The sequence below is a fragment of the Lutra lutra genome, chromosome 16, assembly GCF_902655055.1.
Source record: "Lutra lutra chromosome 16, mLutLut1.2, whole genome shotgun sequence".
NCBI classification, from domain to species: domain Eukaryota; kingdom Metazoa; phylum Chordata; class Mammalia; order Carnivora; family Mustelidae; genus Lutra; species Lutra lutra.
The window spans coordinates 13,208,594-13,233,974 of NC_062293.1; the positions used below are offsets into that span (position 1 = coordinate 13,208,594).

At 54.6% G+C, this 25,381-nt stretch overlaps 1 protein-coding gene across 1 annotated transcript in view; it reads left to right on the forward strand.

Annotated features, from left to right (window-relative positions):
• Positions 1-8,690: 8,690 nt before the first annotated feature.
• Positions 8,691-25,381, forward strand: part of CACNG4 (calcium voltage-gated channel auxiliary subunit gamma 4) — a 59,218-nt gene continuing 42,527 nt past the window's right edge. The window contains exon 1 of the mRNA XM_047708267.1: positions 8,691-9,004. Coding sequence (XP_047564223.1) covers positions 8,785-9,004 — 220 coding nt within the window. The 5' untranslated portion in view covers positions 8,691-8,784. The remainder of the gene's footprint in view (positions 9,005-25,381) is intronic.

Below are 25,381 nucleotides of genomic sequence, written 5' to 3' on the forward strand. Positions count from 1 at the left end.
CAGCTAAACCAGAGGGGTGGGGAGGTGGGTGACCAGCTTCCCACAGCAGATTCCAGTTATTAGTGGGATAAGGTGCTGGAGAAGACAATGCTGGCTTGGCCCCTGCGCAGGAGGCCTTCTGTAGAGCCACAGCCCTGGCCAGTGCTCCCTGCTGGGTGTTTCCCACCTGCTTCGTGGGAAGGCAGACAAAAGCGGACAGCATGACCCACACTGGAGACAGGGCAAGTCGGCTTGCTTGCAGGGCTAGAAGTGGTAATGAGAGCTTTGTAGAATCTCCCAGATGTTAACCAGCAGAACAGCTGCTTTCCCCACTCACCCTGGGCACAGCCAGCCCAGACGATACCAGGGGCCCCCAGCCCACCGTTCCCTGTCAGTTACCGCAGGGACTGAGCTGGGCTGTGTTTGCTGGCAATGAATTTAGTCGAAAGCCAAACTCTTTTCAGGAGAACTTGGGTCCAAAGGAATCATGGCTTTGTGTCCTGATTTTTTCCTGGGTTAAACGTTAGGAATCACTTGGGAGCTTTAAAAAAAATACTGATGGGGCGCCTGGGTGGCTCAGTGGGTTAAGCCGCTGCCTTCGGCTCAGGTCATGATCCCAGGTCCTGGGTTCGAGCCCCACGTCAGGCTTTCTGCTCAGCAGGGAGCCTGCTTCCTCCTCTCTCTCTGCCTGCCTCTCTGCCTACTTGTGATTTCTCTCTGTCAAATAAATAAATAAAATCTTAAAAAAAAAAAAACTGAAGTTATATTTAAAATAAAAAAATAAAAAAATAAAAAAAATACTGATGTTCAAACCCCATTCCAGAGTGGTCAGAATCTCTAGGAGTGGGGTGTAGATCCTCAAAGTCCCCCTAGGCCATTGTCAAAAGCATCCAGGGTTGAAAACTATTGAGTTATGGCAAGAACGTGTTCCCTAAAGACAGCCAGTCCTACTCCGGAATCCTAGCTCTTCCGTGTATTAGCCTTGACCGTGAATAAGTTACTTGTCTCCGTAAAGCCTCCGTTTCATCATCTGTGAAATGGGGATAGCAATATTTGGGTTGTTATAGAGTGCTACTGCATACATAACGTTCCAGTAAATGAAAGCTGCTGTGAGTGCCATCACATCACAAATCTAGCATGTGGGACAAGAGATGGTTGGACTTGGGTGTGCAGAGGAGCCCAATGGGGCAGTGGGTCAGGGAAGGGGGAGACATAGCACCTGGTTCCTGGATGCCCAGAGCCATTACCTGAGGTAACGGCAGAGCTGCCTCAGGGCCTCCCCCTCTGGGTAGGGGTCACCAGAGGACAGTGCCATCCTCCAGGGGACAACACCCTCCACAGACACAGCACCAGCTAAAGAATCCTTCTCCCTGAATTTAAAAGGATCTAAAGCACTTAACATCTTTCCTCTAGGAAGTCAATTCATTTTCCATCCCCTGTTTACCTGGAAATGGTCTGTTATCAGACCCAGCCAAGTGTGGAGCTGGATGTGAGTGTCTAAGCACTCGCTCTGCCCAGTGGTGCTTTGGTCTGGTGGGGGGTGGGGGGTGGAGGAGAAGGCCCTGAGGCCATGCCAGGGAGCAGGCACTTCCCAGCAGACACGTCAGAGAAGAACCCAGTGATTCTGCAGACCGCTTGAAAAGGACCCCCAAAATCTTGGCTGCACCCATCATTCATACGATGATTATTTCTGATTTCATGTGATGCTCATCTACCAGGGGACACCTGCTGATGTCAGACCACCTTGGTCCGGTCAGCTGGGACCAGACACGTCACCCGTCCTCTGCAGGTCTTCGGGCGGCTCTCCCAGGGCGGGTGCTGCTGGGCCACGTGGTGGCTGGGGAGGACTGAGGAGCTGGCCTCGGCTCTGAATCCTACACCACCGGGTGCCTCAGGGCCTGCTCTCCTCTGGCCACAGAGTTTTGACGGTTGACGGCCATGATTTTAACAATGTCTTTGTTGGGGTCTCTGGTTGGCACAGTATGTTAAGCATCCATCTCTTGATTTTGGCTCAAAGTCGTGAGATTGAGCCCCGTATGGCCCAGCATAGAGCCTGGTTAAGATTCTCCCTCTCCCTATGCCCCTCTCCTGTACTTTCTAATAATAATAATAATAATTAATAATAATAATGTCTTTGTCACCCAGAAGACCCACATTGATAGGTTCCCAGAAGACAAAATGAACGGACAGAGAAGGGCCCATTGAAAAAAATCCCGTATTTCTGGACTGGAGAAGATAATAGAGGATGGTCTATCTTACAAAGGAAACTTGAGTCTCATAAAGTCAGTGATTATTCGTGGAGGAGGATACTGAGTAACTTAAACTTAACTGTTAGGGGGCATTAATGAGTGAGATAATGAAAGCTACCATTTATTAAGTACATATTAAATCAAAATTATAAGCATGGGTTCTGGAGCCTGACTGCTAAGATTCACAGCTGGGTACCTCCCTTGGTGAGGGATTTACCAGCCCTGTGTCTTGCTTACCTCTTGGATGAGGATTCATAATATGGCTACTTCAAAGAGTTTGGGGGTAAACCAAGTGAGTCCCATACAGCGCAGTAAAGCATTTAGAATGGAGCCTGGTGCTTGTGGAATGTTCCGGAAGCTTCAGCTTTCAGCACTGTTGCGACAGTGTCTTGCCCAGGCTCCTAAATCTGTAAACAACCCCAGCAGGCAGGTGTTTGGGTCCCCACTGTTCTGAAGCCCAGAGAGCTTGAGCCAATAGTCCAAGGCCACACAGCTGCAAGTGACAGAGCACGACTAGAAACCTGGGTCACCCTGAACCCAGTGACCTTTCCTTTTCCTGTTCACAAGAAAAGGCCGTGGAGAGAAAAGCAGCAAAGACGCAGCAGCCCTTCAATAAGGACATGAGCGGGGATAGCCAACGGAGGCAGCAGAGTGCAAATATTCCATTGATATCCATGATTCAGAAAGAAATCTCTGGATAAAGCAAACTCCCCCAGTCGGTAGCAAACACAGCTCCACGAGGGCTGAGGGTAGCCAGTCCCATCCCCACCGCCCCCCCCCCGCCGCAGGCCACTGAGAGAGTGGGGGAGGCAGGAGATGCAAGGGAAAGGGCCACTCAGGAGCCGAAAGTAGCCAGATGGACCGTGAACCTGACCTTGCCCTCCACAGCCGGGCACCTGGTAGCAAAGTTCTGCACAAACCGCTGCTGGCTCTTGTAGGCTCCTGCCCAGGGCTGTTATATTTTAGGAACTAAAAGCTCCGCTCCCGCGAAAGCACAAATGATACATGTTCGTTGCAGGACCGGGCTGCTGCTGGCCGTCCTCTCCTCCCAGCCCGCCGTTTCAAATGCTTCCACTCCCTGGGCCGCCGATTTCTTCCTTGGAGTGTTCTTCTCAGTCCTTTGAGAGTCGGCTCAGTTTCAGAGGCCGTCTGTGGACAAAGGAACCTCTCGGCCTGTTTGTCCTGTTGAGTGTTTTGAAAAGAATGTTCTCAGAATAACCAGCTAACTATCAGGCGTGCTGTGCCGGAAGCTTTGGCCAAGTCAGGCCATTAATATCAATATGCTCATCAGCGGGGCTGGTTCTGGAACAAATTCTAGCGGGGGGAGACCGCCCAGCCGGCGACTGAGTGCAGCCCCTAGTGGGATCCGGTTTGAAAACACACAGGTCTTCAAAAAGCCCACATGGACTTCGCTCACAGTTGGCCGCTTTGTTCACTGTGCAACACTGACAGCAGGCCACTGCCTTCCCCTCCCACTGACAGTAAACAGAAAAACCTGGGGTGGCGGGGTGGCAGTCAGAGGACCCCAGATCAGGGGTGGCCTTCTGCCTTCCACTCTGGACAGCATCAGGACAGGCACTAGGAGTAGGAACCAGGAAGGAGGAGGAGGAGGAAGGTAGGCTCCTAAGGCTGGTTCCAGCCCCTGACAGCAGTCCCACTCAACCTACCTGCCCAAGAAATAGGGAATGTGCCTCATCCTCACTCCCTTGTCCACTCACCGCCCCGCCCCTGGGGTTGCAAGGCACAGCCCCTCCTTAACCTCTCTACCCTCCTGTGACCTTGATGGTCATTTGAACCTGATTTCATCTGGATGAAAACATGAAAGAAGAGAAGAGGAGGAAGCAGATGTGGGCAGAGGGACTTGGAGGACTCTGAGCCCCGGTGCCCTCTGGTAGCTGGCTCACCCTGGCTGGGCTCGGGCAGAACTGGGTTCAAATCCCAGCTCAGTCACTGATTCTGTTTGGCTGCAGGTGCGTCTCCTACAGAATGGGGGTAAAGGCGTCCACCTTATGTGCTTGTTGCCATGATGAGATGAAACGATGCCCACATAGGAAGTAGCACAGAGAGGGCACTCAGGGAACGCCTCTTCTCTTTCCTCTGCACTTCCAGGCGCTGGCCTGGCGTGGAGATAGTGAGCACCCCGCCGCTTCATTGTGGCAGGGCTGAGAAAGAAGGCTGCATATCCGGGCCCAGCCACCTTGAATGGGACATAAGTGATAAGCAAATGAAATGGAATAAACTTGAATACATAAAGCCAAGAAGCATTTTCGGATCTGCGCTCCTCCTCAAAGGAACGTACTGAAATATGAAGAAAAAGAAAAAAGCCATTCTTGCGGTGTGCATAATCTGACGGGGGAGGATGTCCATACCGGGATCTAGAGGCATTCTTCTTGGATTCTGAGCAGCTTGGATGGGCTGCAGATAAGCCTCCACACTGAGCCAAGCCCTGGAACCTTCTAAGTCTCATCCTCAACCCTGTGCTATAGAAAATCAAAATCACTCTTTCTGTCAATTCACCGGAAATATCTCCCTGGCTCTCCAAATATCCCCCTCCCCCCCACCCCCGCCCCATTAAGTCTTCTAAAATCAGCAGAACCATCTGCTTTGGGCATGGAAATGAGATAGTACAAAAAGTTGCCACCCGAAGGTCATTATTTCTGGAGGACAAAGGGGGAAAGCAAAGCTTTTAATAAGGGCTCTCGGAACCGCGTTCCCCTCGCTGGCGGAGGGCCTCTCCCTTCCTTCTCGCCCTGACTACAGATGCGGGGCGGCTTTGACATGCCCGTTACACAGCGTGCACAGTCTAATGCGTACTGCCCTCCCGCGGCCACTGCCCCGCCGCCTCACCCCGGAGCTGGGTTGGTCGGAGGGTTCGGAGCTCATTCATTTGTCCTCACAGCCAGAGTAAAGTGAAGAATTGTGGTCACTACCCAAATGAGCAGGTGAAAGGGAAAGAAACCCGTTTGTGTTGAAAAAGACGGCTTCAAAGGACTGGTCTAAACACCTCCACCTGCTCAGCTGTCCACAGAGGTAGTAATAAGTGCAGTGAGTCGTCCCCTCCCCCCACCGTGGATCTGACACTGAGCAGCTCCCTGAGGGAAGATGCCAAGTGTCCGGTGTCTCCAGAACAAGACCAGCCCAGAGCCTCCTCCTGAGCAAGCAAAAGACACATCCCTCCCTCGGATCTGGAAATGTCACATAGGAGAAACTCCGGGGACCTCAGGCAGCCCTTAAATACTGCCATTTAGAGTTCTCTAATCGGGCTGAGCAGAAATTTCCAGATTTAAATTGTGCTCACCCAGGCATGATGAACGGTCTCAGACAGTCTTGAGTTTGCTCCAGCTCCCTTCACTGGCGGTCAAGTCCTTATTGACTCCACAGTCTACACCCTGGCCATCTCAGGACTAAGCATGGCTGCCGGTTGGGCGTCCACAGATAGAAAGGCAAGTTCCTAAACCCCTTTGGGGTCCCTTTCTCCCACATCCAAAATGTCATATGTAACACAGTCAAGCAGCACTCGACAAGGACCAAGAGGCAGTTTGGTGCTCTTGAAATATTCTGGTTATCGGGATCTGAGCTGATACCTTCCAGGTGTGAGACCTTGAGTGAGTTGGGCAACTTCTCTGGGCCTTGGATTCCCCAGGTATTGTAAGGGGGATAACAGTGAGAATAACAGACGATGTAGTAACATATGTCCGCTAGACAGGTCTGGCTCACTGTCTCAAAAAAAAAGGGGGGGGAGTATTTACTACTGATTCCACAAATGATCACTAAGTTGCTAAGTGTATGCAATGTACAAAGTACTCTATTTGATCCTCAGAAGCATCTGAAAGGGGAGGCTGGAGAGGTGTCTTTCTCTCAGGTGGTTCTGGCTTGTCCAAGATCACCCACAGTTAGTGATGGAGCCAGCCTGAGATGCTGACATCTTGGCTCCCGGTCCAGGCCTGTCTCCACTCTCCCACATGCTCCTGGGAATGCTGGTGGGAGCCGGTCCATTCGGGCTCTGATGAATGAAGATTTCCGTTCTGTTTCCGTGGGACTAACATGAGGATCGCTGGCTTGGAAGAGGGCCCCATCACCCATGCGTCACTTCCCAGACCTAAGAGCAGACTGAGGGAAGCTACTCACTCCCGTTCCACCCCACTGATAAGTAAGATCTGTTTATCTTGGTTCCATTTATTTCTCTCAAAGTCCCCGGGAAAGACTGCAAGCAGGACGGAGTGGAAAGGATGTCCCCGAGGGACCCAGAAGCTGGCTCAGGATGCTGGTCTTCACACCATATTTCTTGGAACCCTAGGTCCACAGGAGTGCTCTCGGGACTACAGGGGGTGGTGTAGGTGGGTGGGTACAGGTAATCTGGGGCCCCTATTTAACCAGAGCTATGCCAGCCCTGACCTACATGGCTAACTGGTAGAAGACTTGGTTTATTTATCTGGGGCTTCTGTTTAAGATTTAATTTGAGGCAAATATTTGCTCCTTAAGAAGGAGAAGAAGAACAGTAACAACAACAACAAGAAGGAGAAAGCTTGAGATCTACCCTTCTCGGTGCTTTTGGGGACAGAACCTAGAATTTATCCTTTTGGATATTAGGGACATAGGAAGGCAGCCCTGCTCTGAGTCAGAGTAAGCCATCTCACACCAGGTGTGCACTTTCAGGCATACATTGGGCACCTGCTGTGTACAGAACCCCAGATCAGGTGACAGATGGATGAAAGTAAAATACAGGTGACAGCTCTCATCCTCTGAGACTCAGGAGACCCACGGAAAGATACTCCAAAAGCAGGAGAAGGGGCCACAAATATGAATTAATGCAGCTAGCCTGATCCTTGGGCTACATTATCTTGGGTTTTATTTATAGGCTCTATTGTCCCCCAGTCAGACTCTGATTTTCCAGGGGACAAGGAACACCTCTCACTCTGCAAACATTTCTCCACTCCTTACCATATACATCAGATATGAGAAAGGCCCCCAGGCTCATGGAAGAGAGACCACTAATTCCAGCATGAGGTCATTAATTTTCCTTGGGTCCCGGGGGCCAGGGAAGGTGCTAGAAATGGAGGTGACATTTAGGCTGCACCTCACAAGAAGAATAGCAACTCTGGGCATACTTCTTTCAGCTTCCTGGGGGTCCAGGGCCACAGCCCCAGGGCAGCCATCAAGGGTGCCAACCACACGAGCTTTGGGGAGGGACAGAATAATGTCACACTGGACATCCCCAGGCTTGTCTCCGAGGACCTTTTGGAGGGAAGAGTTTGGAGCTGAGGTTTTGAAGGAGAAGGAGCCTGCATTGGCTCTGAGGAGAAGGGAGCGTGTCCAGGTTGGGATCATGCCAGCAGCAAAGGCAATGAAGTGAAGCCAGCAGGGCTGGAGGCAGAGACTGGCAATAAAGGGACAGAGGTGAGGGAAAGCCAGTTAAGCTCCAGTGGAGGGAAAGGCAAAAAGAAATAAAGGTATTCAGGAGGGAGCAAGAAGAAAGAGGGGAACAGCTGAGGGCTGCGGTGCTTGAATCCCATACAACTAGGGTGTTCCTGGACTCACAGGAATAAAGCACCCAGAAATGTAATAATGGAGGGGAGCCCCCTCTCCAATCACAACCCCATTACCGCTCTGCCTAACAGGGATGCTATGTTCTTCCCAAATGACCTCTGGCTGACACCCCTCTTCTCCCTCAACCCCAAATTCTGGGTCCCCTGGAGGAGCTGGTGGGGGCAGGAGCAGTTAGGTGGGGGAGGGAAGGGGCCAGGGCCTGGCTTGGCCTGTAATATCTCTCAGCTGTGACCCACATCTGGGGCTTCTGGAAATCTGACAGGAACATTCCCACTGCCAGATTACGCCTACACCATCCATCGCCAGGTAAAGGCACAGATTTGTACACGGGGCAAGGAGGGCCACCCCCCGCACGCGCGCGCACACACACTCCACAAATGAAAGAGTCCCCGGGCCATCTAAGGGAAGGCTGGATGTCCTGGGTTGAGTAAGCGGGGTGGCTGGCAACGCGGTTCCCTTTCCGTCCTCCCGGGAACCCGTGCCTCGGCTTCCTTCGCTCCAATAACGTGAATGAACCCTGGGAGAGGAGGCGAGAGCGCGTGCGAGCGCGGAGAGGGGAGAGGAGCGGGGGAAGAGAAAATCCCGGCAGGGGTAGAGGGGCCGAGAGGGGAGCGCAAAGCCGGGCGGGGGCCGAGGCGCGAGGGGCGGCGCCCAAAGGAGCGGGGCGCGGGCCCGGAGCGCGGCGGCGGCGGGGGGAGGCGCGGAGGGCGCGGGGCGGAGGCGCGGGCCGAGCCGGGAGGGCGGGCCGAGAGGGAGGAGCCCCCGGCCTCCGCCGCCAGCCCGCCCGGCGCCCGCGCAGCCCTCACTCGCCGCCGCGCCTCGGAGTTTGAGCCCCGGCGGGGCCCGAGCGCAGGCACGCCCGGGGCGCGGGGTCGGAGCGCGCAGAGCGGCGCCGCCCCCCGGCCCTCGGCCCCCCAGCCCGGGCGCCCCCGGAGCGGCGCGCGGAGGGAGGAGGGCGGGCGGGCGCGGCGGGCCGGGCCGGCGGGCGGCGGACTATGAGGCGCCCACCATGGTGCGATGCGACCGCGGGCTGCAGATGCTGCTGACCACGGCCGGAGCCTTCGCCGCCTTCTCGCTCATGGCCATCGCCATCGGCACCGACTACTGGCTCTACTCCAGCGCGCACATCTGCAACGGCACCAACCTGACCATGGACGACGGGCCCGCGCCCCGCCGCGCCCGCGGCGACCTCACCCACTCGGGGCTGTGGCGGGTGTGCTGCATCGAAGGTACGGCCGGCCGCGGCACCCACCCACCTCCCGACACACACACACGCACACGCACACGCACACCCTGCCCGGGGTGCCGGCCGGGAAGGGGGTGGGCGCGGCACTGGCTCCGCGCGACACACAAAGGAGCCGGAGCGAGCGGGCGGGTCCCCTCGCGGCCAGCTGTGCACCAGCTCGGGGTCCCTCAAGCCGATCCCACAAACTCCACGCACACGCACACCCCCTCGCACACAGACACAATGAAACACACGGAAACTCACACGGGCGCGCGTGCAGCCCGAGACCGGAGCGATCCCGAGGGGCCGCGCCGGAGCCCCCGGGGGAGGTGGAGGATGGCGTGGGGGCGGGAGGAGGCTGGAGTTGGGGGGAGCGGACCGGAGAGGAGGGGAGGGAGGAGGGGGAGGGGTTGCTTGGCAACCGGTGTCTGTGCGATTGCTATGGGAACTGGCCATCCTGGGGCGGGGCCGGCCGGGGGCGGGGAGCGCTGGGGCCGCTCCTCGCTCGCTCCAGGCCCGGGCCGAGGGGTGGGGGTGGGAGCTGTGCTCCGAGCGGCTCTGGGCGACCTGGGTCTTCGGAGCCTGACGCCGCCCAGACCCTGCTCCGCCGCCTACTCCTCCACGGGGCCCCGGCCCGCTGCTCCCTGCTGGGTGGGAAGGGAGGGGTGCGTCACCGAGGCTGCCCCCCACCCCAGACTAGGGGAGCAAGTCCTTCGTCGCGGTCCCTCGGCAGGGAGGCTGCAGGAGACCTCGGCAGGACGCCAGAGTGCGCAGGGGCGACCGGCGGACCGACAAGTGTTTGGGAGGGGCGTGGCCGCCCCGTCGGTGCAAAAGGGGCGGGCGCGGCTCCCCACAGATGCGCGAGGGGGGCGTGAAGTAGGTGTTGCAAGGTTGGAATGCCTCTGGGGGCCGGGATTGGGTGTCCCGGGACCAAGGGGACCGCTCCCTCCGCGGGAGGGGCCCGGACGCCTCCAATGGCAAAATGCGCCCGACTTCAGCGCCTCCAGCCCGCCCCGCTGCGGAACGGGAACTAACAGGTGGCTGTAGAAGGGCGGTCTGGTCCCAGCCAGGTTGTGAACGGGGCCTGCCGCTTTGGTCTTGGCTTTCAGATCGGAAAAGGGATGGGGGAAGTTGGCGGAGCGTTCCTTTCCGATATCCTTGGACAGAGTTCCTCTTTCTTTTTCTGTAACCTTTTCCCGTGTGTTAACTCCGCCCTTCCGTTATTCGGGGAGTTCTCCCACACACCCAGCCTTCCTTACTGCAGTTACAGCCCCTGCAAATAGTTTAGCGGGTTTGGAGCTTCGTGGAGGTTGGTAGGGAGCTCTTAAAGAGATGGCCCTTTTTCTGGCCGCATTTGGAGTCATATAAAAAGAGGCTTTGTAAAGCTGAGTCGCTCGGGGAGGCTGAACTTGCTCCCTTTCCCCTCCTCCTAGACCTGCCCTCGCGGGAATCCTGCCCACCTCTGCCCCCCACACCCTCTCCCAGACGCGGCTGCCTTGCCCTTTGCAATTTGGAGTTTAGTGCCAGGGCTAAGTGGAGTCTTGGAGGAGCAGGCATAGGTGCAATCAATCGTTTGGGAAGCAAGCCACACAAAGGATCGGTGGGCCCACGATCACACCCTCCTCTTTTCTTTTGAAAAACATCATTTCTGGTGTGCAATTGCTCAGATCACAAACACCTACTCTTCTCATCTGGAGAATGTACCCACGTCACTACCTGCCACAGCACCTGAATTAGACACAGAACAGGGGCCGCAGAGCCCCCATGTTCTCCCTCACAGGCTCTGGGGGGCACAGTAAGTCATGCCACTGTCATCACCCGAAGGCACCCGTGGACCCCAACCAAGCCTCCCAGTTTCCCAGTGGGAATTGGAACTAACTCCTCCACAGCGGCGAGCCTGGCCTCTGCAGAGCGGCTCGAATGCCTCCTTTATTAATTCCTCATCCTAATTAGGATTGATGCTGCACTTAGCATCTTGCCAGCTACCTCGAGCTGTTTGCACTCGGTGTTCATCAAGAGAGCCCCAAACCCATTGGGCAGCTGGCTCCGCTGGCGGAGGGAGGGTGGGGAATTGCCATCTGGGGGACTTCACCAAAGAACTGAGCTGCCTCTGTCATTCCCTACCCACCCACCCATGAGCTCAGGGGTTCTGAGGGCCAAACCAAGCCACATCCAAGGGCTGGACCACCCTCGGACCAACCCAGGACCAGGAGAGCTGGTTCCGGATTCCTCGTTGTGGCTAGTATCATCCTTCCCTGGACCTGGGTGGAAACTGCCGGCTCACCTCGGGGAAGCACAATCGCCTGACATCTGTGATGCCTCCACCTGCCAGAGAGGGTCCAGTCGGGGACCCAAGCAGCACAGCCATCCCATGCCCCTCCCTGGGGGCCTGGGCACCCCCAGTGTTGGCTTTGTGTGTAAAAGGCATGATTTCCACCTGTTCTCTAGCAAAGTGCTCCCAAAGCTTTACATGGGGGTCGGGGGGAGAAAAGAAAAGATCAAGCCTCTGGGCTGAACCTAGAGAAATATTGGAGCAGGGCCACTAACAAAACACTGGTTGTGACTGAGGGTTTGCTGGCCACAGTGATTCCATTTCCTGGTTGTCTCCCGTCAATGATGCTGCCGGGACCGGAGAGCCGAGCCCTCTGCGTGCAGTTGGACAGGCCCGCCCCCAGCCAGGCAGTGCTGTCGTCACCCCAGCTTCTTTTGCATCCCCCAGATCCTCTCTATTGGACGAGCGCTCGGAGCCTGTGCATGTTAGCCCACGGCACGTTCACAACAGCCCCGAGAGGATGCTGTCTGCACCCCCGTAGGCAGCCGAAGGTACAGAGGCTCAGAGAGGGTGAGGCACTTGCCCGGAGGCACCCAGGTAGGAGGCTGCTGGGCCAGATTTGAGCCTTTGTCTCACTACAAAGCTCTTCCCACCATGTCACCCTGCCCTTTCCCAAACAGCTTCTGGGTTGCCATTAAAAATAGAACCAAGTACTTGACTACCCAGTGGAGCCTAGCTCTGAAGTTGGGCTGACAGCAGCATGAAGGCATTTAGACGTGAGAATGTACAAGTGATGCCCAAATTGCATAACATACTCTTTCTCCCCTCCCCTCCCCTCCCCTCCCCTTTCCTTCCCTCTCCCCTCCCTCCTCCCCTCCCCTTCTCTTCTCTCTTTGTCTATTTCTGCCTCTGTCTCTGTTTCTGTCTCTCTCTTCTTCTACCACGTTCTGGACTGGCCCATCCCAATCACTATCGGCCTCCTGCTCCCTTCCTTCCCAAGCCCACCTCATTCTTTCTTTGTGTCTTTGGTGATACTCAGCCCAAAGCTGGGGACACGGGAAAGAAGTCCTAAATCTTTGTGGACTTTTCCCTCGTAGGTATCACCAACCAGCATTTGCTCAGTCTCTAATGCGTTTTGCAATTAGGCAAGGTATGGAATGTAAGCAAGCATTATGGAGCGTGCACTGTGTCCTGGGCAAGTCTCCACGCCGGCTGTTAGTTTCGGAGTGTCCGCAGGGGCCGCTGGAGGTCAGGGTCCGTGAGGGACCCACCTCCCTCCCCCTGAGCAACGCCTCTCACCCAGTAAACCCAGACTTCATTCACCTTATGGAACACAGAGAAAAAGAAACTGTTGGTACTGCACCCCGGGGCCAGAGGAGAGAGAAGACAACCCTCAGGGACTAGTGAGGGGCTTCAGCCCGCCCAGGCTCCGCCCAGTTGCCTGGGGGCGGGGCTTACTCCTCCTGGACACTAGGAACCCTTTCCAGGCAGGTGCTGGGAAGCTCTGCCTCACCACGCTCCCAACATAGGACCATTCAGGGACGTTTTGATTCAAATAACGTCCGTTCCACACCCACTCCACTCCCAGGCACTGTGCTGGGAACTTTTCCTGTCTGTGTTTGCTTTCATTTTCTCTTGCGAAAACTCACAGGCAGCCTGTCCAGTAAAGCCCGGGTTGGGGACAGTAGCCAGAGCAGGGCTCCCTCAGCTAGTCACCTCACCCACCGGCTCTCCTTTGCCCTCTGGTGTTGATAGAGATGGCCATCACTTGTTGAAGACCTCTGTGCAGGACTCCGTAAGTTCGTGTAATTGTCAACCATAGTTCAAGGCAAATATTAATTACCTGCCTTTCGTAGATGTGGAAGATGAGGCTTCCGATGGTCAGAGCTCTTGAGTGCTGTAGAATGTCTTCTGTCTGAATAGATGAGCCTGCTTTCTACCAGCCAGAGGATGTCCTTTATTTGAGCCACACAGATTTGGGAAGGGGCAAGTGAGGGTGTTGTCTTATCCCAATGGCTTGAGCAACATTTATTTCTTAGACTTCTGGAGGCTGGAAAGCCAAGATCAAGTGCCAGCCGATTTGGTTCTTGGCTTGTAGGTGGCCCCCTTCTCACTGTGTCCTCACAGGGCGGAGTGCGAGCTCTCTGGTCTCTCCTTATAAGGGCATTAATCCCATCATGAGGAACCCCCACCCCGACCACCACCTCAGACCTCATCTAAACCCAGTCACCACCTCCAGAGCCCCACTGCCAAGTACCCCTGGGGGTTAGAGCGTCAACATATACGAATTTCATCGACATATATGAATTTCGGAAGGACATCAGCATTCGGTCTGGTAGAGGGCTGTTCTCCCTTCCTGTCCCTGCTTCCTCACCGGGGCTTACTCTCTAGCCACTCAGGAAGGGGCCCTGGCAGCCCCTTCTCCTGTCTACCTTCCCTTAAAGTCCTGCTTTGTTCTTTGCTGCTTTCTCTCTTCTTGTAAGAAAAAACCAGGTCCTTTGAACTGGACCCGCTGACTTAGTGAGGAGAGGCTGGGGATCCCAGGGGTCTGATTTAAGGACCTCACCACAGAGCCGGCTTTGGAGGAACCCCCCATGTGAGGGGCTTCAGAGAGGCTCAGTGGGAAAGCAGCAGCTCTTTAAAATAAATCTCCTGGGTCAGTCTCTTCAGATGCAGAGACTCGAGATTTTGGGGCTGTAGTCCCAGAAATGCAGCAGAAGAAGAGACCTCGGGTCATCAAACCCAGAGTCTCAGAAGGCGAGGGAGGCAAAGAACAGCATAGCCAAACCAGAACTGCGGAAGAGGGCCTGGTGGGCCTGAAGGGAGGGGCCTAGCTGGTCTGGAACTTTCCTCCCATTTCTGGCTTTCGGCTATATAAGCCCCAGAGAACCCCCTGCCCCCAGCCTCCAGGTTGAATCAGGTTTATGGGGCTTCCACACACGGGCCAGCAGGGGGATGGGGGGCAGGGCTCCTCTGGCCAGAAGGACCTCTGAGATTACTTCATTCAGTGACTCTTGACCTTTTTTCTGCTAAGACACACACGCAGAAAGGCTCTAAGGCACCAATCTGCCGGGCCTGCTTCTATTTATTCATTCATTCATCCAATCCATTCACTTATTCTCATTCCACTCATGCTCGCTGAGTACCTGCTCTGTGTCAGGCGCGTGAGGCTCTCCGTCACACGGCAGACGGGACAGACTCGGTCCCTGCTCTCCCAGAGCCAACATTCTCATGGGGTAGCTGACACTTCCAGGCATTGATGAGGGTTAGGACAGATGCAGAGCGGGGGTGTGCTGGGAGAGGCTGGGGAGGGTTGCCATCGGTCAAGGGGACAGGGAAGAGCTGTCAGAGGACCGAAGGAAGAAGGAAGACCTTCCAGGAAGAGGAAAAGGCAGGCTGAGGCTCTGAGGCAGGAAAGGCCGGGCAGGGCTCCAGCACCACGTGGAGGTCCCGGAGAGGCTTCTGGAGGTCAGGATCAAGATCAATGCTTTGAGAAGTTTGGGGCTGGGGAGTAAATTGACCTGACTTAGGATTTTAGAAGAGTCTTCAGCTGCACATGGGGAGTGGAGACTCTGGAAGACAAGGGAGGCCACCAGGAGACCTGTCTGGTCCTCACTGCCGGGGACCTGAATGGAGTCTTGGGGCTGACTGGTGGCAGCAGAGGTGGGGAGAAGTGGAGAGGAGGATGGGCAGGGGGAGGCGAGGAGTCAAAGCTGACTGCCTGGATTGACTCCTGGATCTGGGGCTATGGCAGCTGTGAGACGGCACGGCCATGGCCGAGTGGGGAACACGGAGGAAGGAGCAGGAACGGGAGGGGAAATCAAGCATGTACCCATGGGGGTTCCAGGGTTTGGCACGACCACCCAACATGCCCTCTGCCAGAAGTCATGCTGGGAAGTCCCGAGGAGGGTAACTCAGGAGGACCACGCTATGTCATCACGGGCCCGAGTGTCTGGATTCATCACCAATTACCCGTCACCCCGGGACAGGGTTTCTCGACGTCAGGACAGTGACATTTGGGGCTGGGTCCTTCTTGGTGGCGGGGGCTGTCCTGTGGGCTGTAGGCAGTTCAGTGGCATCTCTGGCTTCTCCCCACCAGAAGCCAGGAACATCCCTCTACTGCCAAGCTCTGATAACCACAATACTCCCAGACGTTGCCCAGTATCCCCTGGGCATGGTGGGGTGGGGGGCAGAGTGGGGAAGCGAAATCAACCCCCTGTGGAGAACCACTGCTCTAAGGGAGTCAGCCTTTAGGTGGGGGGCTGGGGTGGATCCGATTTCTGGCAGCTGGTAGGAGCCCCACTCTTGTCTCATTCCTTCAAGAAAACGTTTGTACGGATAGAATGATGTGGCATCTGCTTTAGGTGACTGGTGGCAGAAGGGGTCACTTCTATTCCCTTCTTAAGAGTAATGACTTGCAGGGGACCCATCTCACCCCTGCCTGTGACACCCCAGCATGTGTCCACACTAGAGATGGGACCTGCCTATAGGGCCCGAGCCTCACACTCTGCAAGCAAAGGAAACTCAAGGCCAAGGAGGCAAAGTGACTCATCCAAGGTCACACAGCTTGTTGGTAACAGACCTGGAGCAGAAGGGGGTGTGGGGACTGCCTGGTTAGGGCTCGCTGGGCACAGCCTTCCCTCAGGCGGGCATGGGGGCAGAGACTAGGCACTAGGCAGCCACCAGAGCATGACAGGCAAGCAGCAAGAAACGCAGGGAGATGAAGGGAACTCACTCCCTCCGGGCCTTCCTCTGCCACAGCTCATCAGCTCCATCACAGTTAACCCACAAACACACACTCAGAGCAGCAGCCCCTGGCCTCCCATAAGGACATGTGAGCACTGGCCAGATCCCTGAAATCGGGGTCAGTAAGAGAACACACTGGTTCTAACCCCAGGGCCACGCCCAAGACCCCCGCTCCATACCCCTCGCAATCCTTCTCTTTACCCCCATGGCGCTCAGAGGGTACTGATGAGACTATCTCTTCTGAACTGAGAGTCAGGACGTGGTACCAGACGAAGGACATTCCTTTTCGAACATAACAATTTCTTTACGTGAAAACCTTTCAAAGCTGTGAAAATGATATCATACGAATTTACTTATTTAGTTCTTCTCCCTCCAACCAAAAAAGAGAGAAAGGAAGAAAGGAACCAGATCTAAAAAAAAAAAAAAAAAGTGGAGGAGACATTGGGTCAGAAGTAGAAACAAGAGCAGGAAAATAAGGTGATGGTTGAGTCCGATTGGCACACAAAATGCACGCTGCGAAGGCTGGCCGTGTTGCTGGAGATGGGCCACCGCTTGTCCCTAAGCTTCCCGGGGCTGGGGACGGACAGGAGAGCCTGACCAAACGTGGAGTGGCCAGTATGCACATGGTAGAGGAGATCTCTGCTGGAGAGAAGCCTGATTGTCTCTGATACAGAGGTCTGGGAGCAATGTATTCCCCGTCTCCTCTTATCACATTAAAGTAGACTCTGTTGAAAAGGCAGCATGGTGGGGGGTGTGGCAAGGCAGGAGGCCAGGTTTTCAGTTCAAATCCCGGCTTTCCCAGGTAGCTGTGCCGCTTGGGGCAGGTTACTTAACCTCTCTGAGTTGTTCATATACCTGGAAAATAAGATAATGAAGCAACAAATGTGAAAGTGCCCAGCGCACAAACACAGAGTAGATACTCCCCAAACGGAATGCTTGTTAGGACAACCCTGGGGAGGACTCAGGAGTTTCCCAGCAGGTTCCCGGGTATAGAAATGCCCCTTTGCATTTCAAGCACTCTGTGATTTCTCTGCAGTGGCAGGACAGGGTTGCGGGCTGGATGACCCTCCGAGGGAAGCTCCAGGGTTTTTGCAAAGCAGACAGTACTGCCCCTGGAGGACTCTAGGCTCTGCCAGCTCAGAGATGACAGACTGTGACACCACGACTGTGACGCCATACTCAGCCATGTCTGACCTTGGCTCCCCCTACCCTCCTGCTTTCTTGGAGCCGGGATGGGGCCTGGGAGCCACCCTGTTGGGGATGCTGGGTCCGAAGAGTAATCTGATTGTTTTGCTCCCCTAGACATCAGGATCTGTCACCTCACCTCTACCCCTCTCCCAGACCTCCAGGGTCCTTCAAGCCAACCTCCCCTACGAAACCAACCAACCCCCAGTCCCCAGCTGCAAAGCTTGTAACCCGAGCTGCCCTCACCCTTCCCCTGCCTCTCCCGCCCCTCCCCCACTTCCAAGGATTGCACACCTGAAGCCAGGTCCTTCCTGCGGACATCCACCCTTCTGTGCCTCCCACCACACCAAGCCCACAGAGGCAGAGGTCCTCCCAAGTGCTGGTTAGGTGTCCCTCCTCCTCCCTGGCTGGCCATTGCCCCGTCTCTGAGAGTGTGGAAAGGCCACAGGGACTTTTTGACCCAAGCCCAGCTCCAGAGCCTGGGAGAAAACCCATTAGCTAAGGCCGGTCAGCTTCCCCGGCTCATCTGCCCTCACTGTCTCCATCACCCGCTGGCCCCAGGGGAGCACAGCAGGACTGGATGCCCACGGCAGCTCACTCTCCCAGCCCCCACTAGCCCACAAGGAAGCACCGTACACCCAGCCCTGAAGCCTTACGGAGGTGGGTTTGAGTCTGGACTGCCACTCATCAAGGTACCTAACCCCCCGCCAAACACCAGTCCCTTCATGGTGGGATAGCCGCTGGGGTCACTGGGAAGGTTTTGTGAGAAAACCTCATGGTTATATGCAAAGGGTTTTGTGCAAAATTACCTTCGAGGTGCCTGGAATCTTGTCGGTATATTCAAGGCAAGATTACCTTCTCCCTCGTTCCATGTTTCCTGAACCTTGGAAATTTCCCCAGAAGAACAAAGTTGTTCCACGTTTGCAGCGGGTTTGAGCGGGGCCCCAGGTCAGCTCACTGGCCCCCAGCGTCTGGGACAGGAAGACACTGAGCTTCTCCGGGGATATTCGGGCCAGTGGAGAACATGGTGCGGTGTCATCACCTCTTGAGGCAGAACTGCTCGAGTGGCTTCTGTGAACCATAAAATCAGAACTCAAGGGCTCTCAATGAGGAGTTGAAATAAGGTCTAGCACCAAGGCAGTGCCCAGAGTGGTGACGGCAGCCACCCGGGCTGAGAGTCCCTGCACTGCATTTCCTGGCACTGAGGCTGTCCCTGTGAACTCCCGTGGAGCAGGATCTGGGCTGTGACAGAGGAGGACAGGATGCCGGGCTGTGGAAACGTTGGAACGGGGGTCAGGAGACCTATGGCCTGATCCCAACCCTGCCACTGACCATCTGAACCATCTTCTGCTTGTCCCTCAACCTCCCAGAGCCTCGGTTTGCTTCTTTGGCTAATTGGCAAATGATACCTGTCCTTCCCTCCATCCTTGCCTCCATCCTCCATCCTTCTCCATCCTTCATCCCTTTATCTCTCCATCCCTCCTCTCTCTCTCTCTCTCTCCCTCCATCCATCCTCTCTCCCTCCACCCTCCACCCTCCTCTCTCCCACTCCATCCCTCCTCTCTCCCTCCTCACTCCTTCCCTCTTCCCTGCATCCTCCCTTTGTCCACTGCCCCCCACTGGGGTTATGGGAATATGCAGTGGGAAGGTGCTGGTAAGGCAGTGGCTGCTCCCACGGAGGCACTGCAGAGGGGACAGGACGTCAGGCTGCCTTTCTTGGAAACATCGTGGTCTTGGCCTCTTTGCACCTACACCTTGGCAAGGAAGCGCATGTAGGCAGCAGCCTCCCATGTCACATGTGTTGCTGCTGGCCAGTGTGGTCTCTCCTCAGGACATCGGTCAGGACTCCTCTCCCACCCACTTGGCGCTTAGCTCAACCTCCAGCAAACGCTGTGAGCCTGCTTTGTGCCCAGCACCGTGCTGGCCACCACAGAGGCCAGACGAGAGCCGCTTTCCTGCGGGAACCCTCCCTAGCCCTGCCAGCTTTCCTCCCAGAACACACCCGCTGCTTCCCCACCCCTTCTCCCCACCTGGCTCCCAGCCTCTGTCATCTCTCGCCCTGATGCCCCAAGCAGGGTCCTGACCCGTGTCCCTGCTTTCTCTCCTGCCCCCCGCCCCGTGTCAGCCCTTCACTCATAGCCAGAAAGTTCTTATAAAAATATAATCAGGGGACACCTAGGTGGCTCAGTGGGTTAAAGCCTCTGCTTTCAGCTCAGGTCATGATCCCAGGGTCCTGGGATTGAGCCCCACATCGGGTTCTCCACTCAGCAGGGAGCCTGCTTCCCCCCCCCCCCCGCCTGCCTCTCTGCCTACTTGTGATCTCTGTCTGTCAAATAAATAAATAAAATCTTTAAGAAAAAAATATGTATAATCAGATGACATCACTCCCCAGCTTGACAGCTTTCGTGGGACCACAACCCATCTGTGATCAAGTCAGGCCCATTCCCTGATCTATGAAACCCTGCAGATGTGGCCCCACACACCTCTCTGATCTCTCCCACCAGGCGTTTCATCTTCCAGAAAAAGTGTCAGGGAAGATGTATCTGAACCAAGCCCATGTGATGGTTAATAGCATGGGGGCTGGACAAAGAGACGTACATTTGAATCCTGCTCTACCCTGCTTTCCCTGCGAGCTTGGGCAAACTCCCCCAGCTGCTCTGAGGCTCAGTTTTCTCATCTGTAAAATGGGATAGAATGATAGACACCCCCAGGGAGTGGAGCCATTCCCCAAGACACAGCACCAAGCAGGAGTGGTCTGGGGGACTGGAGATAGGAGAGCTGGACTTCGGGTGGGCTGAGTGCATAGTGTAGGGGACCACCCCTCTCTAAGGGAGGAGGCAGAGCAGACCTGGAGACACAGGTGCGGGAGTCATCTGCTGGGTGGACGAAAACAGTTCCCCCTTGTGATGACGTGTCAGGTCATGAACATGAACCCCACGGGACCAATGGCACTGTGGCATTTGTACTTTCTGAACCAAAAACAGATAAAAAGCAACAGGTTTTCTATTGTTGTTGAAGGTATAAGAGGTAATACAGGAGACGTTACTGGGATCCTGAAATGTTGACATTCACAGTTTGTTTGAGGAAGTGGCAGGGCAGGGGAGAGATCAGACAATTTAAAATCAAAACCATCCTAGAAAAATCCAGACACCAGTCACAGGCCATGTGCAAAGGCTGCAAAGTGACTCTTGTCACTGTATTCATGGGCTGGGGGCTTGTGCAGTTAGGACCCCTGAGTGTTGGGTGTTCTGCTGTAACCATCTTATAATTCTTAATCATTTTTGAACAAGAGGATCTGTATTTCCACTTTGCATTGGATCCCATAAACAGCATAACCTCTCCCAAGTGTCCTTCTGCTCCGAGAAGAAACTTTGTTGAGAAAAATGGGACAGAGAAGCTGATACTGGAAAGTCCTGAGGTTGTGCAGAAATTGGCAGCCGGGGTGGGAAGCACAGGTGGGAGCTGGGAAATAGATCTCACTGCTCTTTTTTACCCAAGGGCCAGCCACCAACTCTACACAAGGACAGGGGCTGCCCCGGAGAGCAGTGTGGCTTAAAACTCTGTCACTGTGAAGCATTTATGGGGTGCCTGCTGAATGCTTGGCTTCGTGCTGGGCTCGATGAGCACAGAATGTACCCTCTGGTTCCGGGGAACCCACAGGAGACAAGATGGTCACACATGACAGTGCAGGGCATAGAGAGCTCCAGAGCACACCTGGCTGTCGGGGCACCCTCCTGGGGGTACCACCCGGACCTGTCTCCTAGGGTCACCGGAGGATCAAGAGGAAAACACACACAGGGTTCCATACACACCTGCTTTGCAATAGACATGCAAAACACAGGGGCAGCGTAAGCGGTCTCTTGGAGAGAAGTAGGGCATGGTGGGGGAGGTGAGGGAGGACGGCTCAGATCCCTTGCAGAGTGGGGTCTGAGCCCAGGCTCTGCCTCCTGCTAGCTGTGGGGTCGCCTGCCAATCATTTCACAGTGTCTGTAGAGCCTCAGTTGCTTTCTCTGCAAAATGGGCTGTAGCAACCCTCCAGTACAGACTTGCTCCCAGGAGCCAAGATGCTCTGTGTCCGTGCTCAGCTCAAGCCAGGAATAAAGGGTCCAGTGCCCAGTAGTTACTGTCCTTTACTAACCCAGAGAATGCCCAGCACGTGGGGGCAGTGGGAAGGGGTCCCACCTGTAAGGATGGATCTCAGAGGAAGGGAGTCTCTGGCGAGCCCCCAGCCCAAACCACAAGCAAGGGAGAGCGCCCAGATCCCTGAAGGCTCTCAGGGGACATTTCAGGACACCCAGGCTCCCTTCCAGGCGCTGGACAGTCCGGCCAAGGCCATGTCACCAGCTCATCTCTGCCACACGGTGGGGGGGAGGACGGCCCGCGCTTGCTTCCGGCCCTCGCTCTGAAAAGCCCGGATAACAAGCGCACATTGACGGCCGGGTTCCCCTGGGCGAGCGCGCTCTTCCCGGCTCGCATCTGAGCCCTCGCCCGAGACGTTTTCTCGCTTCAGCAATTTGGCATGTCATACAAAGGGGCTCTGATCTTTCCTGATGTCCAACTCCTCTTGCCTGAAAAATAGCTTTTGTTGTCTCTCTGCCCACGGATCCCTGCGTGGGAGTCAAGGCCAGATGCCTGGTGGGTGAAGAGTCCCGTTTGCTTAGCCATGTGCGGGGTCCCCCTTCTTCCGCCTTGGTGGCCCTTTGTGGCCCGTGGCCCCTTAGGTTCAGTCTTTCCAAGAGTTGTCTTCTGGCCCCTGGCCTGTCTCCCACCTTCACACTGGTCCGTTCCTCTCCCCACTGGGTGGCTGTGTCCCAAGGGTCCTTGTTGGGGTTGAGACCAACTCCCACTGTCCCACCATCTCCACACCCACCCAGCCAACCACTAGGTCTCCTTCCATGAGCCTCCTACCAAACCAACGTGTTTTGTTCTTCCTACCCTCCCCACCATCATCTCTCCTCCTTCCCTCCCCCGCAACCTCCCTCCCTCTCTTGCTTTCTACCTCATACCCCTATTTCTTCCCCTTTCCCTTTGCAGTGTGCCATATTCAAATCACACAGACCCTCTCCTGCGTCTTGTTCAAGCCAGACTTTTGAAAGTTCTTGAGGCACTTACGAGATAAAAATGTATTATCTTAAGTCTGTGATTATTAGAAGGTTTATTAAACATGGGAAGAATTCTATTAAGTAGCAAATTGAGTGAGTCAAAAACCCATAGATGTGGAACCTCTAAAGGTCATCTGGTACAAAATAGATGGGAATATGGCTATGATTATTCTATGCGGCCAGAAAAAAAAGAAAAAAAAATTGGAAGGAAATTCACCAACATGTTAAAATGGTGGTCGTGGGAACTATGCATGATTTCTTTACTCTTCTTCTGTCTTTTTCAGATTTTCTGTTACATTGGGGAGTTGGGATTTAGAAACCTGATATTTAAATTTAAAAAGCACCAGGGGGTCGCCTGGGTGGTTTAGTCAGTTAAGTATCTCCCTTTAGCTCAGGTCATATTCAAGGTCCTTGGATCTCTCTGCTCAACAGGGAGTCTGCTTCTCCCTCTCCCTCTGTAATCTCTCTCTCTCTTAAACAAATAAATAAAATCTTTAAAAATAAATAAGTAAATAAAAAGCACCAGGGCCCGTCTCCAGTCCTCAGACAGATGAATGGGTGTGTAGGTTCATTCAGTGTTAATGGTGTTTTTTCTCTTTATTCTTAAATGCCTCCAGGAGCGTGCTCCCTGGCATCACGCCCAGTCACCTTTTGTCAGTGTTTTATTACAGGCCACCCCTGACTTATAACCAAATTGATTCCTGGATGAAAGCCTCTGTGAGCTGTCCACGGGCGAATTTTTGTTTCCTGTAAGCACAATTTGCACACTGGGTTTGCATTCCTAGAAATCCATCTCATGCCATCAAAGTACCCAAACTGACCACAAAAGTAAATGAAAAAGAAATAAAACCCCAGATAGACGCTCCTACACACTTTTCTCCCATATGTAAAACTAAGCACTTCGTATAAAAGCTGCATCATGAAATGTTCCTTTGGGGGAATTTTTCTGCCTGAGCCAGACTGGCCCACATTTCTCGAAATAGGAATCCAGTGAAGTTTGAGCAGAATTTTCTTTCCTTTTTTTCTCCCTTCTCTCTTCCGAAAAATCTCCCTGTGGCAAGTTTACGCATGCTTCGTGGCACCAAAAAAAAAAAAAAAAACCTCAAATAAAGCCTTCTTGGGTCTCAGATTTTTTCCATTGCCAATTCCATTTGTGTAAATTCTTTGCAAAAAGGCTTTGCATGGCGAATGCTGGAGGAAAGGTAGTTCCCACTGTGACCTGTACCAACCCCACTCTGCTTTTCGGGGCAGTGAGTCAGTTGATTCTTCAAATGCCAGGCAATGCTGGGCTGTCAACACCCAGGGGTTCCTGAGGCCGGACGCTTGCTTGTTAGAGCTGCTTTAGCGGGTAGCGGCGCTCTTAGCAAAGACAGCTGTGCGAGCCGCCCTGCAGAGGCAGACGTGAGGTCCCAGCCCGGCGGCTGTGGCTGCGATGCCCAGCCTTAGACTAGAAGGCTCTTCCTTGATTCCCGTCAAAGTCGCTGGGCCTCTGATGGTGTGTTTGTTCCTTCTCGTTCAGTCCTTCCCCAAAGCCAAAAACAAAGCACTCATCTTGGCCCTTAAAAGCCCTTCATGTTCTCGGAAGCGGTGCTTATGTCCTCCCTTAGTTCTCCCATCTCGGAAGGATCGGGAAGGAAATTTACCTGTCTTTGTTTTGTTTTGTTTGTTCTTAAACCTGGTTGTTTTCTCTAGACCATTTCTGGCTTTCGGTCAACAAGCCTTTGTAGGGTGCCCGCTGGTGCAAAGCACCCTGGGCTGGGGGCGGTGGGTGGAGCAGGAGGAGACCCTCCCCACTTCTCAGAGGCGGGTTGTTGAGTGGCCCACGAGCAGGTGGGTGCCCAGGCCAGCCCCGCCCTGCCTGATGGTGCCCTTGTTCCCCTCCTGCCTCACCTGCTTATCCATCCCCCACACCCCTGCCCACTGCTTTGCTTAGGATCCAGACTACAAATTTTTTTTTTTTTTAAGAGTGAGTATCTAGTGAGTGCTCACTGTGTACTAGGTACTGAATGTATGATTTCCAGAACTTTCCGTATGGTCTCTCATCATTATAACAGCTATGATGTAATGCTACTTAAGTAGTTATTTAATGAACTATTGGTTCGTCACGTATATTTCAGAGGGAGAGGGAGAGAGAGCGAGCTAACTCTTACATCGTGCTTACTACGTGCCAGGAACTGTCCCAAGCACTTTAGGTATGGATTTAGCTGGTCCTCAGCTGCCCTATGAGTGGGTACTGTCACTGCTTCTACTGTAGAGATGGGGAAACTGAGGCATGGAGATATTAAGTGACTTGCCCGAAGTTCCAGAGCCAACAAGGGGTGACAGCTGACTTCAGATTCCGGCTGTCTAGCTTCACATCGCCTCCTCTTTGTTGCCGAGCTACGACAGCGATAGCTACAACTTGTGGAAATCGCTCATGTGCTGGCACTTGGCTAGCTCCCCTCCTCCTTACGGAACCACACGGGTAACACTTCCCTTGTGGGAGGCGGAGATGCTAAGGGAGGCTCACCCTCCTGGACACAGGCCAACATGTGCACCCAGGCGTCTGCCTCCGAAACTCACTTCCAGCTCTTTCTACGGCCCCATGGGAAAAACTACCCTATGCCTGTCAAGAAAGAGAAGCAGCCTCAGTCGCCCTGAGGAGTGGCAGTAGGGCAGCTCCGAGTCCTACACATTTCCAGAACTGTCCATAGGGACATCAGGAACCTAGGGGCCAAAATGCAGGCTGCGGTGCTCCTGTGCTGCTGGTGGGGAGGAGGGCTGGACGTCAAGAAAGAGCAGGACGTGTCCCACAGGTGCAGCTCTGCAGGTTGGCAAGCTGCTGGCTGCAGGCCAGGCTGGCACGGCAGGCTTCTCGGAAGAGGTGGGCACAGCGTCGTGACCAGAACAGCACATGATGCTGGGCTTGGAGTCTGACTCATGCAGCCCGGAGAGGAAAGATTCTGCTGTCAGACCGAAGGCGGCTCTTCAGATCGGATGTTCTCGGTAGAGAAGGTAAAAAGCATTCTGCTGGAGACAGCTCCTTGAAGGAGGCATTAACCACACACTTCAAACCCCCAGAACCCACGTTCTGCAG